Source organism: Acinonyx jubatus, chromosome A2 (genome assembly GCF_027475565.1).
Source record: "Acinonyx jubatus isolate Ajub_Pintada_27869175 chromosome A2, VMU_Ajub_asm_v1.0, whole genome shotgun sequence".
Lineage (NCBI taxonomy): Eukaryota > Metazoa > Chordata > Mammalia > Carnivora > Felidae > Acinonyx > Acinonyx jubatus.
In genome coordinates, this window is record NC_069383.1 from 18156811 (window position 1) to 18174820 (window position 18010).

General features: G+C 36.8%; 1 protein-coding gene across 7 annotated transcripts in view; it reads left to right on the forward strand.

Annotated features, from left to right (window-relative positions):
• The window catches only part of CNOT4 (CCR4-NOT transcription complex subunit 4), a 146406-nt gene that overhangs the window by 72607 nt on the left and 55789 nt on the right, over positions 1–18010 (forward strand). For 4 of the 7 annotated variants that reach the window (XM_027075538.2, XM_027075540.2, XM_027075542.2 and 1 more), the window contains 5 exons: positions 4039–4236; positions 11497–11583; positions 12325–12426; positions 13193–13318; positions 16556–16689. In XM_027075538.2, coding sequence (XP_026931339.1) covers positions 4039–4236; positions 11497–11583; positions 12325–12426; positions 13193–13318; positions 16556–16689 — 647 coding nt within the window. The remainder of the gene's footprint in view (positions 1–4038; positions 4237–11496; positions 11584–12324; positions 12427–13192; positions 13319–16555; positions 16690–18010) is intronic. The other 3 variants (XM_027075543.2, XM_027075541.2, XM_027075539.2) reach the window with 1 other exon arrangement.

The window sequence follows — 18010 nt, forward strand, 5'->3', positions numbered from 1 at the left end:
TGGGGAAAAAAAAAATCAGTTATCTCTTCAGATATTGTCTTTATTCTCTTTCTTCTTCTGGGACTCTGATTAAATATTTTTCAGATTTTTTTTTACTACCTTCCATGTCTCTTAATTTCCTTTCTGGCTTTTTGTTCGTTTTTTGTTTGTTTGTTTGTTTGTTTGTTTGTTTTCTTTCCTTAATGCATTAATGGATTATTTCTTCTGATCTTTCATATTGTGTTTGAATTGTTTTTGGTCATCTTTTGCTAAATATGTCTATTGAATTCTAAAATTTTGCCTTTCTAGAAGTAATGTTTGTTCTTTTTTCATGCTTGATATATCTTAAATAGATTTTTATACCCTGCACATACTTTCAAGTTTATCATATATTTATTTAAACAGATAAGCATTATTTTTAAATCTGTATCCAGTAATTCCACTAAAGTCTGTGAGGAATGTTTCTACTGGTGGTTGTTCATGTTGTTTTCTTTATGTGCTTGATTATCTATGCCTGCCTGCTTTCTGGTTGTTGTCATTGAATTATTTGTAGGGTTCTCCAGGGTCCAAGGTAGATTTGCCCTCCTCTAGAGAGACTTTGATTTGGCTTCTGCTGGATACTGTGAACATTGCCATTAGGGATGCCTCAAGCATAATGGTCTTTCGTGGGGCCAAGTATAAAGACCTTAAGTCTCCAGGATGCAAATCTTCCTAAGATTGGTTTCAACAACTTCTCCTTCAACAACTAATTTTCTTCTATCCCCCTTTTGTTTTGTTTTGTTTTGTTTATCTTGTTCTGACTTCTCTGTAGTTTGTTCTTATCCTGAAACTAACAGCCCTGGGTCTCAGCTTAACATGGAGATGATCTCCCCAAAGAGTCTTCATCTTGGTCTGGCCCTGGGCTTTGAATGCTGTCCCTCTTTCCCCATGTGTTGTTACAAAGACTTTACACTTACCTCTCTGGATTTTGACTTTTATACAGAAATTGGCTTGGGACTTCTCACTGCAGATCATTTATCATTTTTAAGATATTGGTTAAAAAATAAAGCTTTATATGGTAGTTTACATCATTTCTAGCAGGAGGCAAAGTTAAAGCTGTAAATACATTTATTGGAAAACAGAACAAAAATGAGTGAGCTTATTGCAGGTTAAGAAACCAAAAGAGAGTATTAAACATTGTGATAGTGGAAGCGCAGGGATTCAGCAGAATTTGGTAAAATAGAAAAAAGTAATATTTCAATAAAAGAGCTGGTTCTCTGAAAGACCAATAAAATAATCAAATTCTTGGCAGGTGAGATCAGAAAATAAAGAGAAGAGACATAAAGATACATTAGAAATAGAAGTGGGACCATAACTACACAGATGAAAGAAAATAAGTGATATGTTAGTGATTATATTATATTATATTATATTAGAAAATAAGTGATTTATATTATAAACCACCTTAATAGTGTGGCAGTTTATCATCAAATTAACACTATTAAAAATGTTTTACACATTAAAACTGCTTTTCCATAGGTGACATACTTCACACTCCTTTGATACATAACATATAATAATATATTAAAAGAAAGCTCCCCTGCTTATAATTTTTCATCTGATGCTATATTTCTAGAAAATTAAGTTTAGTGTATGTGTTTCAGTCAAAAAGTAGACCAGATGTGTTTTTCTTTATGATCATTTTCAGTACTATCGTTGCTCGCTTTGTAGGTCACACTCTCTGCAGTTATTCAGATTATGTGTCTCTGTCTCATTGTTAGTCCACCTCTCTTCCTCCACTCTTTGTACCAGCTTGTTAAGTTTCCTGTCCCTGGGTTTGCTGAGGAGGTATTTACGGTGGTGTGTGTGTGGTGGAGCAGCGCTCACGGGATGCATGCTTCTCCTACATTTTGTGAAACCTCTAGAAAAGTTAAGACTTTTTAAAAAGGAAAATTAGCATTGCTAACTTTTCAGTTTTAGAGAGTAGCTTGGTGTTCGTTTGGCAAATATTTATTGAGCTCCTAAAATGTGCACTACGAGCTTTATATTTCATCCTAGAGACAGACTTCGGGTCATGGATTACCAAGTCAGCTGTTTTATTTGCCTCCCACTCGCAAGGAAGTTAGAGTATGTCACATAGGACCAATTAGCTGGAAGATTCAGATTTTTAAATGTGGGAATCAAATGGTATGGGTGCTTAGATCCTGCAGGACCACTAAGAATGTCTGAAGATTGAAGAACAGGGTTTTTGGAGACCTTACGATATTACCAGTAGAAGCCGAGGAACGTAAAGAAAAGTCTCACTTTCTCAATTGCCTTCAGCATTAATCTGAGTGTGTTCACAAATTTGAGGGGTTTTATTTGTTTTTGTGTTTTACTTACATAGGAAAAGATGAAAAGTACCTTTATGTTATAAGCATAGCAGGGTTTCAAGCTTTTGGATACTCTCTCCACTGTACCTTGTTCCTACTTTTTTCCTGGAGGTCATCATTTCTGTTAGCCCCCACTCCTGTATTCTGATAGGCACAATTTCCTATTTCTGGGATCTCTGGGTATCCACATTTAGATATGATTGTATTTAATGTGTCCTGTCTTCTATTTATTAACTATTTTTTATTAGTAGTAATAATAACCGATTTATTGAATGCTTATGTATAGGACACAGTCTTAATCACTTTAATGTATTTCCTTTTGTAACTCTTACAGAAACCCTCTTAATAAAGTCCTGTGATTCCTATTTTACAGAAAGGATGACTGAGGCAGGCAGGTCACATAAATTAGCCAAGGTCTCTCAGATGGTAAAGAGGAGCCAATTCAAAGCCAGGCAGTGTGAGTCCACAGCTCTTATTCAGACAACCGTTAGCTTTGGCATTAACAGTAGCAATGAAAACAATATTATAATGACAAAAAAGGAAAAAATTACAACATTGGAATTGCTACTATTTATTGAGGGATTACTATGTGCCAGTCATGATAATAATTGCTTTATTTTTTTGTGAATTTTTTTTCATGTTTATTTATTTTTGAGACAGAGAGACGGAGCACAAACAGGGAGTGACAGCAAGAGGGAGACACAGAATCAGAAGCAGGCTCCAGAGTGAGCTGTCAGTGCAGAGCCTGACGCGCGGGGTTCAAACTCACGAGCTCAGAGATTGTGACCTGAGCTAAGTCAGACGCTTAACTGACTGAGTCACCCAGGCACCCCAATAATTGCTTTATTTTATCTTTACCCCCACCTTTAAGATTATTTTCAGCTTGTGAGGATACTGAGGCATAGAATTTAATTGACTTGCTTAAGTCCACATGGCTATTAAGTGTTGAAACTAAAGTCAAACTCCTGAACCAGAGAACCTACAGATTGTTGTTTATTTGCCCGTTTATCTTCCTCTAAGAATGAATTGAAGAATAAGCACTTCGTTAATCTTCTAACACATAGTAGGTTTTCATTAAGTGCTTATTGAAAATAGTATATAAAGCCAAGTTTACATGAGGTAACTTCTACTCTTTGCCTCTTCCACAGCACCTTAGATGTTTGATTTTTCCTGTCAACTCTGCTGGACACTATACGGAATACCACCGTTGTATTTTTTTAAATTGTAGAACCTTTGTAATTCTGGAGTATTTTAAGTTTAGTGCTAAAAATAGTCTGTGCTAAGCTCTAAAAAGATAAATATTTTTTAAAAACTTGTATAATTTTAAATTTATTAAATAAATAATACTTGAAGCAATTGAAAGATTGAGAGGGGCCCCTGCATGGCTCAGTCCGTTAAGCATCCTATTCTTGATCTCGGCTGAGGTCATGATCTCACATCTTATGAGTCCAACCCCCACATCTGACAGCGAAGAGTCTGCTTGGGATTCTGTCTCTCCCTCTCTCTGTCCCTTCCCTGTTTGCACTTTCTTTCTTTCTCTCGCTCTCTCAAAATAAATAAATAAACTTAAAAAAAAAAAAAAAAGACTGAGAAAAAGGGAGATGTAACAAATAACCACATACCCATCATCCAGAATTTGATCATTGTTTATGTATATACCTTACGTCTTTCCATATTTAATACTAACTTCTTTGTTTTGTGCTTAAAGCCATATCCAGAAGACCCAGCAGTTTATAAACCACTCTCCCAGGAAGAATTGCAGAGGATAAAGAATGAGAAAAAACAGAAACAGAATGAGAGAAAACAGAAAATATCAGAAAATCGCAAACATTTGGCTAGTGTACGTGTTGTACAAAAAAACCTCGTCTTTGTTGTAGGTCTGTCTCAGCGCCTAGCAGACCCTGAGGTAAGCCCTCTTGTGTTTTCTTTCTCAACTTGACATTTTTTTCTTTTTTGCTTATCTTATTTGGAAATAACAGCTGACCTTGCCTATTTCCAGGATTTCCCTGAAATTATTAAAACTTAGGAGAGAATGGGAAATGATTTTTTAATTCTCTCTAAGCAACCAATGGCCAGTTGTGATCTTAGGCAAGTGTCTTTATCTTTCTTGGCCTCCTTTTCTTTAGTTGTAAAACGAGGTGGTTGAGCTAAATCTCTAAAATCTCCTTTAGTGCTAATAATCTGTGAAAGTTGGATAATTGTTTTATACTGCTGTATGGCTAGCATGTGACATGACTGCTCTGTTTCTGTCCTCTTTTCTGTAGCTGTGTAAGGATCGTCCTGGGCATGCAGCTACGTGAACCCACTAGAGAGCTGTATTTTTTTAATCCTGCCCAAGTAGTAATTCTTGCTTATAGAAGAGTTAGAGAACTACTGCTCCGCTGTACCATCATTCTTTATTCAATCATTTCAAGCCAAGTTTGGGGAGAGAGGGAGAATTTGATGAAGGAAAATAATGGACCGGGTTCTGTGGTGTGTGTTTGGAGGCAGAGCAGACCTTATTACCCCCTCTGTTTATTACCTCTTTTTTCTCCTTTCACCACCAGTGCTGTAAGAGTAACACTGAGCTCATAACTTTCCCTGATACCCTTGGAAGTATATCTGCTAAGTTTTCATTTCTGATGTATTAGGAGGTGCTGACTAGATTGATGGGAGGGCAGATAGAAGCTGATTGACAGCCAGAGTGTTTACTTGAGTAGGAGAGAGTTGGATTTGGGGGCTCTGCCAAAGGTACCCCTCGAGAAGAATTTGGAGTAATATTCCTCATGGTACCCATTAAGAGGGAAGGTTATAATGAATATGCTTAGGGAGGTGGGAATCTTCACACTTGGCTAAGTGGGCTAATGGCCCAAGAAGAATGAAATTTAACGAGTGTAAACATTAAGTTTACTGTGTAATTGAGGTTGTGAAGGGCTTCGAGATCAGTAGAAGAGAAAGTCAGAGAGACCTTACCAAGAAGGCTTTTCTCATTGGCAATAAACATAGAGGCAACTCCAGAATTACTTGGACCTAAGTCCAGGGATGCTGGCATTAGTGGGTTGCATGAGTCCTTCAGGAGACCAGGTTCTTTGCAAAGCCAGTGGGGTTGGTCTAGAATTCCACAGGAAAGGACTTTTCAGCAATGGCTCTTAAGGATGAGAGCTCATTTCAGGTCTGCGACTCAACCTCAACAGCCAGTTCTTTCTTTTTTCTTTTTAATTCCTCAGGCAGGCAGAATCCCACTTCACTTGTGACCATTTTCTTGAACACCACTCCAACTTTGCACCAGTCCTTCTGTCTTCGCCTTTCAACTCTTGTCTTTTTTCCAACTAGAAAAAAAGGGCCCTTCTTGCCTCTGCAAGTTTTTTACTTTATCTGTCTCTGTTTACTCCTACTGATCTTACTGATTAGAGTCTACTTGTGCTTTCTGAAACTGGTATTCCAGTAAATGAATGGAGCTTTTATTTTGATTTGACAAATCTTGGATATGCATGTACTTGACTGTATTAATACATCCTGGGTCCTGTCACCTATAGTACTGGAGGCACATAGGGAGCAATGCCTGAAAGCTGGCTAAAATTAAGCCATAGTCTCAGTCTGCTGTTTGGATTATAGGTTTTCTGCCTCCTCTTTGTATTCTGTGATTTGTTTCTATTTACTTACAGAGATTTCTTATTTCCACTTCAAAACATAACTCCAGTAACGTTAATCTGAAGAACTGTTACACAGAAAGAAATTAATCTAGGTGGTGACTAGTGAGAGAGGACACCTTATCATGAATCTAAATGTGCCTTAAAAAAAAAAAATCACTGTACTGGTTTTATACTTTTGAAATCAGTGTTCTTGGTGAGAAGACCCTGAATTTTTTTAAACATTGGTTTCTCTCATTTATTTCACTTGAAACCCTAGGAAGACCAGAGACCACTGTTTTATTTACTCAATCCTACCATTTCTAAACAATAATATCTTAACACATCCTCTTAATTTGTGTGTATAATCTTTTCCGTTTGGAAAACTTAAAGTCAGCTTTATTAGAAAACTTGAAGTTTCAAATTGCTAGTGGTAACTTTCAGGTTAAAGGAGCTCCCTATTATTTTTGGATGATGAACAATTTGGTGTGTGACTGAATTTTTTTTTTTAATTTAATTTTTTTTAAATGTTTATTTATTTCTGAGAGAGAGAGACAGCACAAGTAAGGAAGGGGCAGAGAGAGAGAGGGACACACAGACTCCAAAGCAGGCTCCAGGCTCTGAGCTGTCAGCACAGAGCCTGACACGGGGCTTAAACTCACAAACCGCAAGATCATGACCTGAGCCAAAGTTGCATGCTTAACCAACTGAGCCACCCAGGCACCCTGTATTTGACTGGATTCTGATTAACAGGAGAGTTTAGGAAAAATTCAAGATTATTTTGAAAATAATTTTTTGCCTCAAAAAACTTAATACCACAATTGATTGTCAAATGTATTCACTTATTGATAAATAGAAAAAAAAAAACTATTTTAGAAGTTATGGTATATAGTTAGAGGTAGTGATCAGAGGTAATTATCTTCTAAATGCTAAAATTTTGGATTTGCTGGAACCTAATTCGTTCATTTTCTAAATTAACTTCTGAATTTTTACCCTGTTTTAGATACTTTGATGTTGTAGATAAAGTAGTTCAGCAAGCCAGACACAGTCTCTACTCCTTTTTTTTTTCTTAACATTTATTTATTTTTTGAGAGACAGAGAGACAGAGCATGAGCAGGGGAGGGGCAGAGAGAGGGAGGGAGTCACAGAATCCGAAGCAGGCTCCAGGCTCTGAGCTGTCAGCACAGAGCCCGATGTGGGGCTTGAACTCACGAGCTGTGAGATCATGACCTGAGCTGAAGTCAGATGCTCAACCAACTGAGCCATCCAGGCACCCCAGTCTCTACTCGTAATTAATAACTGTTGGGAAGACAGAATTTAAGTACTTTTAACTGTGCTAAGCATTTATAAACAGAGAAGTACAGAGTTTTGGGGGAACATGTAACAATAGGGGACTTGGCTACTATAGATATCCACAAAAAGCCTTCCTGAGGGAAGGATAATTAAGAATTACTAGGGATTCCCTAGGCCGCAGATAAGGACAAGTGTGTGTCCCAGGTATGTGGTGGCCTGAGAGAGTAGCTTGTTTGAGGAACTAAAAGACTTTAAAGACAGAACCATGTTATTTTACAAATGAGAAGTTGAGGCATAGAGAAGTTAAGTGACTTGCCTAAGATCACACAGCTGTTTCATAGCAGAGCCGGGACTAGGACCCACCCCCCACCCCCACCCCCACCCGCCCCCACTTCTAATCCCCTGGTCTTAAAGGTCCTATTCTAGTGTTTTACACTGATCATTGGTCTGTTGTCCATCCATTTCTCTGGTCATTCATCCTTCTGTCTGTTTACCGAGGTTTTGATTTTCTCTGTAGTGTCCATGAAAACTTGACTGTGTTCCCAAAGAATATACAGGGAGACAGTTTATTTATTATTAAAAAAAATTTTTTTAATGTTTATTTCTGAGAAAGAGACAGAGTGAGAGCAGGAGAGGGGCAGAGAGAGAGGGAGACAGAGTCTGAAGCAGGCTTCAGGCCCTTAGCTGTCAGCACAGGGCCCGATGCGGGGCTCGAGCTCACGAGTCATGAGATCCTGACCTGAGCCGAAGTCGGACACTTAACCACCTGAGCCACCAGGCGCCCCTAGAGGAAGACATTTTTAAACATTTGGCATGCCATTGGGCATTTATAATTCTGTCATGTAGTCTTTTTTTTTTTTTTAATGTTTATTTATTTTTGAGAGAGACAGAGAGCAAGTGGGGGAAGAGGAACAGACACACACGCACACACACACACACAAAATCTGACGCAGGCTCTGGGCTCCGAGCTGTCAACACAGAGCCCGATGCGGGGCTCGAACCCACAAACCATGAGATCATGACCTGAGCCGAAGTCGAACACTTGACTGAGCCACCCAGGCGCCCCTGTCGTGTAGCCTTTTATATTCTATATTAGTATTAAAGCTGGCTCACTGTGAAGTAAATATATGACATTGAATAGACGGATAATGTGATATGTAGGGTATTCTGCCTATTCCCCATACTTTTTATTCACTAGAATACTGTTTTGCTAGTTGTATGTTTAGACAGAATCTAGAATATTTAACTTAATATAGAAAGTTTAAATTATTTAAATTTCCCTTGCCTGGGCAAGCCATTTCTTATCAGCCATAGGGCCATTTGCTAATACTCTGAGGCCCATCGGTGTTCTTTATCCATGTAATTCTTTTTGTTCAGTGTTAAAATTGTTCCGTTTTCAATAAGCATTTATGGGGTACCATGCGCTGGGCAGTGTATAAGACACTGAGTATACACCAATACAGACGTGGTTCCTGCTTATTTTCAAGCTAACAGTTACTGTAATATGAGTAGTACTGAGGGCTATGGAGGCACAAGAGAGAGCACCCGATCTTGCTGGTGAGGTATGTACTCTTCTGCTGTCTTTGGGGTAAAGTGCTTCAGGCACAGGAACTATACAAATGCTTCTGGATGAGAAAGATCTCAGTCTGCAAGTGATTTGTTTGGCTGGAAGATTAGAGTGCAGTGGTGAGAGATGAGGCTGGCGAGGTAAGTAGTAACAGATTATGAGGGGTTTTTAACCACGCCAAGGAGTTTGCACTTTATCCTAAAGGCTGTGGAAACCTGTTGAATGTTCTTAAGAACAGAGTGACATGGCTAGATCTGTGCTTTGGAAATAATCATTCTGGCTCCAATGTGACATGTCAGTGTAGTTATACAGAAATCTTATGTTGTATTGAAGGTCTTGTAGCCAAATATTGGCCAGAAACTATTTCCATAAGCCAGTGGTTTTCTTATCCGAACCAGTAACCATTTTTTAAAAAATATTTTATAACACTCCTTGACTTTCATGAAGTAAAGAAATAAAAGTATTAAGAGGAAAATAATTATACAATACTATTTCTACATGTAAAGCTTGGGTACCCCTACTCTAGGACCTTGCTGTTCAAGGTGCAGCTTCTGGGCTGGTAGCATTAGTATCACCTGGGTGCTTATTATGTAAACTCGGGCCCTGCCCCAGAGCTACTGAATCCAAATACACAATTTTACCAGATCCTTGGATGATTTATATGCATATTCAGGTTTGGGACATACTATTGTTAAGTATACAATAAAATAGTGGAATACTTACATTTTTTGTAGAATCACTGTGAATGTGACACCCACAATGCAGATTGTTACAGGTATCTGTATTGGCAACTCAGGTACCATGAAATGCCAATGATGTGATTTTTCCGAAACAACTCTTAGTATAATTCTGAATAAAGCGCTTGTAGTCTTCCCTGAATTACATATTATTTGCTTTCCTGTAAATTCAACATATGTCAAAATTGTAGGGAACTACTTTGAGTTTATGTATAATGTGGAGTTTGTTTCTGGGTTCACTTAATTATACCTAGGCTTCTCAGCTACATTAATGTCTTATAGGACATTCAGCAATTGTGCAGGACAGTTCTTCATTTTGCAGGGCTAGCCCAAGCCTGGTAAGCCATTCCTGGTTCTCATGCACTGAACATAAGTATTGCCTCCCATTCATTTTGACAACCTCCCCCAAGAAAAGCTCCCACGGATTTTCAAATGCTCTCTTGAATGCTGCCTTCATTGAGAGCTACTACCATAAACTCAGATGTGATTTGAGATGCTGATGTAGCATAAACTGACCAGCCTGAACCTTTGAAGCAGGTATGTTGGCTGTGGAGCCTTTCGCTGAGTTGGTATCCATCCAGCTGGAATAGTGAATACAGTTCTACGCTCCACCAGCCAGGAAGCTTTTCAAAATAAACTCTTCCCCCTGCTCCTCAGCCCTGGGACTTTGCCGTGTAAAGCCTCAGGGCCATTGCCTTCACCACTTAATAGTTTCATATGTTAGGGGATTTGGTGGAAAAAAGATCGAAAACCAAAAGTATCATCTCATAATCCATTAAAATTGGCTATAGAAAACATAACAGCCCTATACTTGTAAGAACCTAAAGTAAAATGTGGTAAAAAATAATTGTTAATTAAGTTGAAAACTGTTAGGAATTTATGATACCTCAGCCATACACTATTTCACAAAGTCTTGATTCTATCATACAGAACACATTAGCTGAGTTGTAAGTATGTGAGAATGTTACCAAATTAAGAGTGTTTGGAAAGAATACTTGGCACATACTTGGACAGGTACACACAGAAAACTTCCTTGAGAGAGAGCTTGCCGTTTGTAGAGGGTGTAAGAACAGTAGGTCTATAGATAAATTCTAAGAGAAGAACCAAATTTAATTTTAAAGTAGTTGGAAATTATGGGAGAAGTTTTATATCAGGTTACATATTGGTCAAATTAACACAGGTCAAGTAAGTCTGTAAGTAAAGTAAAATGAAAGGAGTAAAGGAGGTGGCACAGGTATAAGGGGGAATAACTACAAAGAAGTAACTGGGTAATAGAGAAATGAATAAATTTGTTTCCATCACCCCATATATGTTGTTTACTAGGCAAAGAGTAGGGAAAAAAACGCACACACACAGAGGAGATAATCAAGAAACCGCAAAATCAACACAAAGAGAATACGTACACACATACAGTGATACATCATTAAGCTTAGAAGGTGGAGGAACATTGTTACCGTATTTGCAATTTGTAACTTTAACGTATCAAATATTATATACAATAGATTTATGAGTAAAGCTGTCTCTACTTATATGTCTGTTCTTGAGTTTCTGTCTGTGTTTAATACATAATTATTTGGTCATTGTTTTGAGAATTACTTTTTTATAAGGATCATCTGTTAATGAAAATGTGGTTAAGATGTTTGATTGTTTTGGTGTTTAAGAATACTGTGAAGGTAAGATTTCACTGATTATTGGTGCAGATACTAGAACATGGTGGGTAATACCAAATTTAGTGAGTCTCAGTTTCCATATAGTGGGTCAATAAAAAATAGCTTTTACACTCTGTTGATAATATCCTATAGGTTAACCACACAAATTGTAAATTAGGAAGTAGTCACATTTATTAGAAAACTTTAAAAACTATTTTCCTTTCACTGAAGAGGGATGGTTATGTCCCCATTATAAGGGTAACACTGATGAAAATGGGGACACATTATACCTTATTTCTTCTTCTTTTATAGGTTTTAAAACGACCAGAATATTTTGGGAAGTTTGGTAAAATACATAAAGTTGTCATCAATAATAGCACATCATATGCAGGCTCACAGGTAACTCATTATAGGGATTTTTGCCTTTCCTCCCTATGGTCTGGGCTTGACCTGGGCTGTTCAGAAGGAAAATTCAGCTTTAATTACAAAGCCTGAGGGTCAAGGATTTAAGCAGTGTAGTGACCTCTGTTGGTGGGGTGGGGGAATTTCTCATGCTCATTTGACTCTTCAGGACTTAACAGTGAATTGATAATAAGAGGGAAATAGTCAAACAAAGTTTAGTGTTCGTTTGGGGGGGAGGGGGAGTTGAGTCTGTTATCAGGCATTGCGATAATAAGGTGATGGTTTCTAATTAATATTTTCAACTATTGAAAACTTAGTAGAGCATCTTTGTTATGCTGGTATTAGCAGATAGAATACTCTAGCAAATTGCTTTTATTTTGGGGAGAACATAATTTGACAAATCTTCAGATCTTATTTTTTTAAATCTAACTTTCAAAGCTTATTGTAACCTTGACGAGCCTGTCAAATGACTTTAAAAATATAAATACCAAGCCAGGGATGGTATTTTATCCATATACATTTTAGTATACTTAAAATCAGATAAAATTCATTAAGTATGGTTGTTTTAAGATAAACTAGTATATGGTTTAATCAGACTTACTACTACTTCTAATTATTGTCATTATTATTAATGATAGTAGTAGTAAAGGCCTTCAGAATTCCCTAGGCAGGGTGCAAAGGAATTGTTAAAGTTTTTGTTGAATTTGAAACTTCGGTAACAGTGTGTTTTCACTTTAGGGTCCAAGTGCCAGTGCTTATGTAACCTATATCCGGTCAGAAGATGCTCTCAGAGCCATACAGTGTGTCAACAATGTGGTAGTAGATGGCAGAACACTTAAGGTAATATGTTCCTCTTGATGTTTTTTTAAGGGGGAAGAGGTACAATGTAGTAAATAGAGGAGAGGCTAGGATTTACCTATTATATTTGAGGGGGGTGTATTTGAAGATTGCTTCTTAAGTATCCATACTAATTTATGACAGCTCATTTGTTTACTGCCAGATTATGTGTAGGGTCTTGTTTTACCAGGTAGGAATAAACACATTCATTTTTAGGTGATAATCTTTAAAAATCTTCTGTAATTACACATAATCTTATTTTGTGAAAATAGGATCTATGATACTTATGACAGAAAATGGTTCTGATTTGTTGTCCTTAAATATTTGAATATTGAACAGTTCAGGTTTGAATAAGGGGTCCCACTGAGCCATGCTTTATTTAAGTGGGAAAAGGCTGGCATAACTAGAAAAAAGAATTTGCCTTCTTAATGAGCAAGTACAGTTACTTGCAAGAAGTTACCATAACGTGGAACAGATTTTGTGTATCTTGTCTTTTGATCCCTAGGGAAGATTTGGGTACTCAGATTCTGGAAACCATAGACTTGGGCGGGGGGCGGGGGGGTGTGGTTCTTTAGTTCTTCCAAATGAGCATCATTTTTAATACATTCTGCTTAGTAATAGTTTAGTTCTCCAGTATTCAGAGCCTTACTTATTGTTTTGGTTACATCGATGCCTCATTTTAGGTGAAGTGAAAACACCAAAGATGGAAATCTTCATTGTGTCAATTCACATTTTGGGTCATTTTTCCCCCTCCCCAACTCTCCTACAGGCATCTCTAGGTACAACAAAATACTGCAGTTACTTCTTAAAGAATATGCAGTGTCCGAAGCCTGACTGCATGTATCTACATGAATTGGGGGATGAGGCGGCCAGCTTCACAAAAGAGGAAATGCAGGTAGTAAATTAATGTGAATTATAAACTTTGCGGAAAAGGGAGTATTTTTCTTTATAAGTTAAAATTACAAAAGGAAAAACTAGGAATTCTATTTTTTTAATTGTTATTAAAGTAGCATTTTCCAGTGTTCCGTGGAATATCAGTTCTACAGAATTATTGTTGTAATAAAGATGGGTTGGTAGTCCATTAAGTGTGAATGAAGATAAATAGGTTTCTTTCTTACAGGACTTCTCAGAGTCTTTAATGTGCTAATACATATCCAGGAAGGGAATGTACATTCAGAACTTAATTGGCGAACGAAGGCATTTTGGTAAATGCTACTTTAGTGGGAATATCAGCAAAATGAAAACTAAGTGGGTTACTGTAATTATGAGGTTTTTCCTTGCTAATTTCCACTCTATAGAACATGCTAGATAATAATAAACCTATCGAATGTTGCTGATAAGGTAACATTTTTATAAAATGATTCTCCCCATGAAAGTGTACATTGAATCAGTGTCATGAGTTGAAGGTTTATTATCCCATGTTCTTTTTTATATTTTCTGTCCTCTAGTCTCCTTTCAATTTGTAGTATAAACAGGCCTTTACAAGTAAAAATGTTGACCACATGCATATTAAATGAGGATTATACCAAAGCACAATGCTGCATTTCCCTATTGTAGCTGAGGTCTTCAGATTGTTGCTGTGGACTTTTGCAGGAACACCCTTCTCATTTAGGAGGTGGGGGCAGCATTGATTGCCAACTTTGATTCTCTAGGTCAAGCTGGAGAAAGTCTAGTAGGGTCGCCTTTAAGAGCAGATTGTTAAATAAAATGAAATACTTTTTTTTTTTTTTTTTTTGACTTGGAGTTACTACAGATTAAGTCTCATTGTAATCAATTCATTGGTATGTCTTGATAGTATTTCTTGATGATCCCAAAACAGTGTTAAAATAAGGTCTCTGTGATATTTAATGGGGACAGATGACTTCTTATCTAATAAATGCTTCTTAATTTGTTTTCTTTCTTTGAATAAAACCTTCTTGGATAAAATTTAAGGTTGAACCACTTCAAACTAGTTTTGACAAGTAGAGAATATGCACTACTCATGCTACTATTACAATGAAAATCTCTGTCTAAAGAGTTTCTAAGCCCTACTTGATCTCTTTTTTGAGTATTATTGAGTTATAAATGAAAATGGATAGGTGGCCCCTTGGAACTTACTTGTAATGGGATTTAACCTGTCTCTCTGGACTACCCCTGTAGAATCATTTGAATATTAGTTTCAGCTTTTAGTTGCTAATAAAAGCCAGAATATCTCCTGAAGTATTGATTGTAGAAAAAAATGTCAAGGCTTTTCACGTTTTAAAGATGTAAAATCCACATCTGACTGTATTTTTTCTTAACAATTTAAAATTCACTGTTGTGATGAACTCATCTGTTTTTCTTTATGTGAGTTTAACATTAATTAATTTGAAAGGAGGTTTCTTTATTAAAACACTTCCTCTATATACAAAGGAAATTTGAACAGATTATATCACAGTAAACATCAGCTCTTTCCTTGTTACTGCATATCTCAAACTTTAGTGCTGTATGAAACATTTGTAGATCCATTTGAAACAGGCAGGAGCGCCTCTCAGAACAGGGAACGATGTGGGGCGCCTGGGTGGCTCAGTTGTTTGAGCGTCTGACTCTTGATTTTGGCTCAGGTCATGAGCTCATGGTTTGTGAGATCAAGCCCCGCATTAGGCTCCGTCCTGAAAGCGTGGTGCCTGCTTCAGATTTTCTCTCTCCCTTTCTCTGCCCCCTCCCCCACGCATGTGCTTTCTCTCTCTCTCTCACTCTCTCTTTCTCAAAATAAATAGCTAAACATTAAAAAAAAAAAAAAGGAATAGGGAATAAGTTGTGCAGTATATATGATACAGTCATACTCGAATCATCATCGATTAGATAATATTGCCCTTGCTTGTTTTTATTGTTTTGTTTCTGTTTTGATCTGTCCTGTTCTGGATTTGGTTTTCCCATAACATCTAGTTAGACCACACTTTTAAGATAAGTAAACAATCCTTGAAGGTAAGTAAAAATGTCGTTTCAGTTGTAATATACATACAAATAGGTAGAAAGTTATTCAGAATAATTTCATTAGGATTTATTTTTGTGTTGGACTAGTTTTCCAGAAATAGTCTTTGCCTAATTTCTCCCATAATGTTTGTGACATTGCCTTCTGATATACTGCTACAGACTACACTAAATACAGATTTCTCTTTTTTGTGTATAGAGCAGTGATCTGCAGACTTTTTCTGTAAAGGGCCAGTCAGTAAATATTTTAGGCTTTCTGGGCCAAATGGTCTCTGTAGCAAATAGTCAATTCTTCTGTTATAGCAGAAAGCAACCATAGACAGCAAGTAAATAAATGAGCATGACTGTTCCAGTGAAATTTTATTTATAAAACTGCAAACTAGTCTGGAATTTAAAATATATTAATTTTTATGTAAAAACAAATTAATGGAATTTGTACTTAGTGTCAAGATAATGAAAAATGTAATAAGACTTTTCATCTGTGTATTATTCACAGTGTTAGTCTGATTATTTTGGGTTTTTTTTTGTTTTTGGATTTTTTGTTGTTTTTAAATGTTAATTTTTTTTTTTTTTTTTTTGAGAGGGAGAGAGTGAGAGCTTAAGTGGGGGAGGGGCAGAGAGAGGGAGAGGGAGAGATATAATAACGAGCAGGGCTCCGTGCTCTCAGCTCAGAGCCTGACGCAAGGCTTGAATTCGAACTGTGAGATCATGACCTGAGCTGCATTCAAGTGTCAGATGCTGAACCAGCTGAGCCACCCAGACCTCTGTATAGTTTTTAGTCTCTTTTAAAAAGTTAGATTAATTACTTTTGGTGATCTTCGGAAAGTTCTGTAACGGCCTGTTAGAAGACTTCATTCATAGATGAAAGATGGGGAAATAGGTTTAAAAGGGACTCTAGTTTTTTGAGGTAGCAAAAAAGTTGACTATTAATAAGCTTTTTTGCACAATAAAGCAGTTGATGAAATGCCTTAATTAATGGTATACGTATCACATAGTTTTGTTGGAAGAACTTTCATTGGTCTAGTGGTTCTGTGGCATCATCCTCACAAGGTTCTCTAAAGCCATGAAAAACTTTTACATGTTTTATTTACGATTTCTTTAATAATTTGGAAAGTAAGTTATTAATTTTTAGCAGCCATTTTGTGAGCCCCACTGCAGTTTTTATTTCTTCTTTCATTAGGCGGGTAAACACCAAGAATATGAACAGAAACTACTTCAAGAATTGTATAAATTAAACCCCAATTTTCTTCAACTGTCCACGGGTTCAGTTGATAAGAATAAGAACAAAGTGACGCCACTGCAGAGGTATGATACGTAAGTACCGATATTAGTATGATCAGACACCTTCCCTTCATGTCTGTCGATCTTCTCCTTTCATTCTACATCTTCTTCAGGCAGAATCCTTCTTGACAGTGTGTATCATTTGTGCACAGTTGTCGCACCAAATAGGAAATGTTGAGTCACAGTTTCTGGGTTTGAATATTTGCTGCCTGCTGCTCCCTGGTAACACATCAATGAGCCTCTTGATGGCTACCCTTTGCGTTGATTTGCAGACTGCCCTGGACCCTGAGAACGCCCTCCTTGCAAAAAAGGAAATTAAGGGATGTTGGTTACTGAAAGGCTCTTATTTACCTAATTAAGGTTTCCCTCCTGATATAATGTGGGGGAAATACTGGAAAAGGAAGAGTGGGGAGTTAATCTGAAGCATTGTATGTTGGAGACACACATATTTGTGGTTTTCTAGTTGCAGCAATCACTAAAGTTCTCTAAATGGGGAGGATTCAGAATCTTTTTCATCATAGAAAGCGGCTTATTTTTGTGTAGACCTGTGCTATGTCAATGTTTAAATAAACTTACAGTCTTAGGTACTGAGTCTCATTCTGATAATGGTGATCTTCACATTTTGGGTTATATTTGGTTGTGGCCTGTCAGAAAATGGTATGATTAATAAAAACAATAATTTGGGGGTTGTACTCTATCCTGAATGTTCCTTAAGTTTGGTGTGTTAGGCTCTTGTGAATTTTCTTTTGATTTGGTAAGTTTAATTTTTATAAAATGGATTCATTTTAAGTAAATAGCTATAATTAATTTAGATATGTTGATTTGCTTCTTAAAAAAAATTATTCCAAAGTTAAATTTAAGTAATACGCTAAACATCTGCTTGTTGCTTGCTGTAGTCCAGCATCTATTTAGCACTAAAATAATGTAAGGGCCATTTTCCAAATATAGCTAATAATAACTACATGCATTGTTGTCAGGTCAGTTTCTTCAAATGTGTACTCTTGTATTCAAATTCCTGAAGTCCTGGTTAAGTTTATTCATCTTGATAGTAAAGATCACTTAAAAGGCTATTCAAATTGTTTGTATAAACACATACATGCACATGTATATACATGTGTATATAAATACATAAAAAAGAGCCTACAGAACAAAACATAAAGTTACTGTATAGTAAACTGTGTGAAATTTGCGCCTGTCAAAGCTAAGAATAAAAGCTAAGTCCAAGAGAAATCTCTTGGGGATGATAAGCTTTGACCCTTTCCATTGATCTTTTTGTACCTACTCCTTTCTACCCCTGTATGTTTACTTTATTATGAACCATATTTTATTCCTTACCTCATTGGTTGCTAATTCT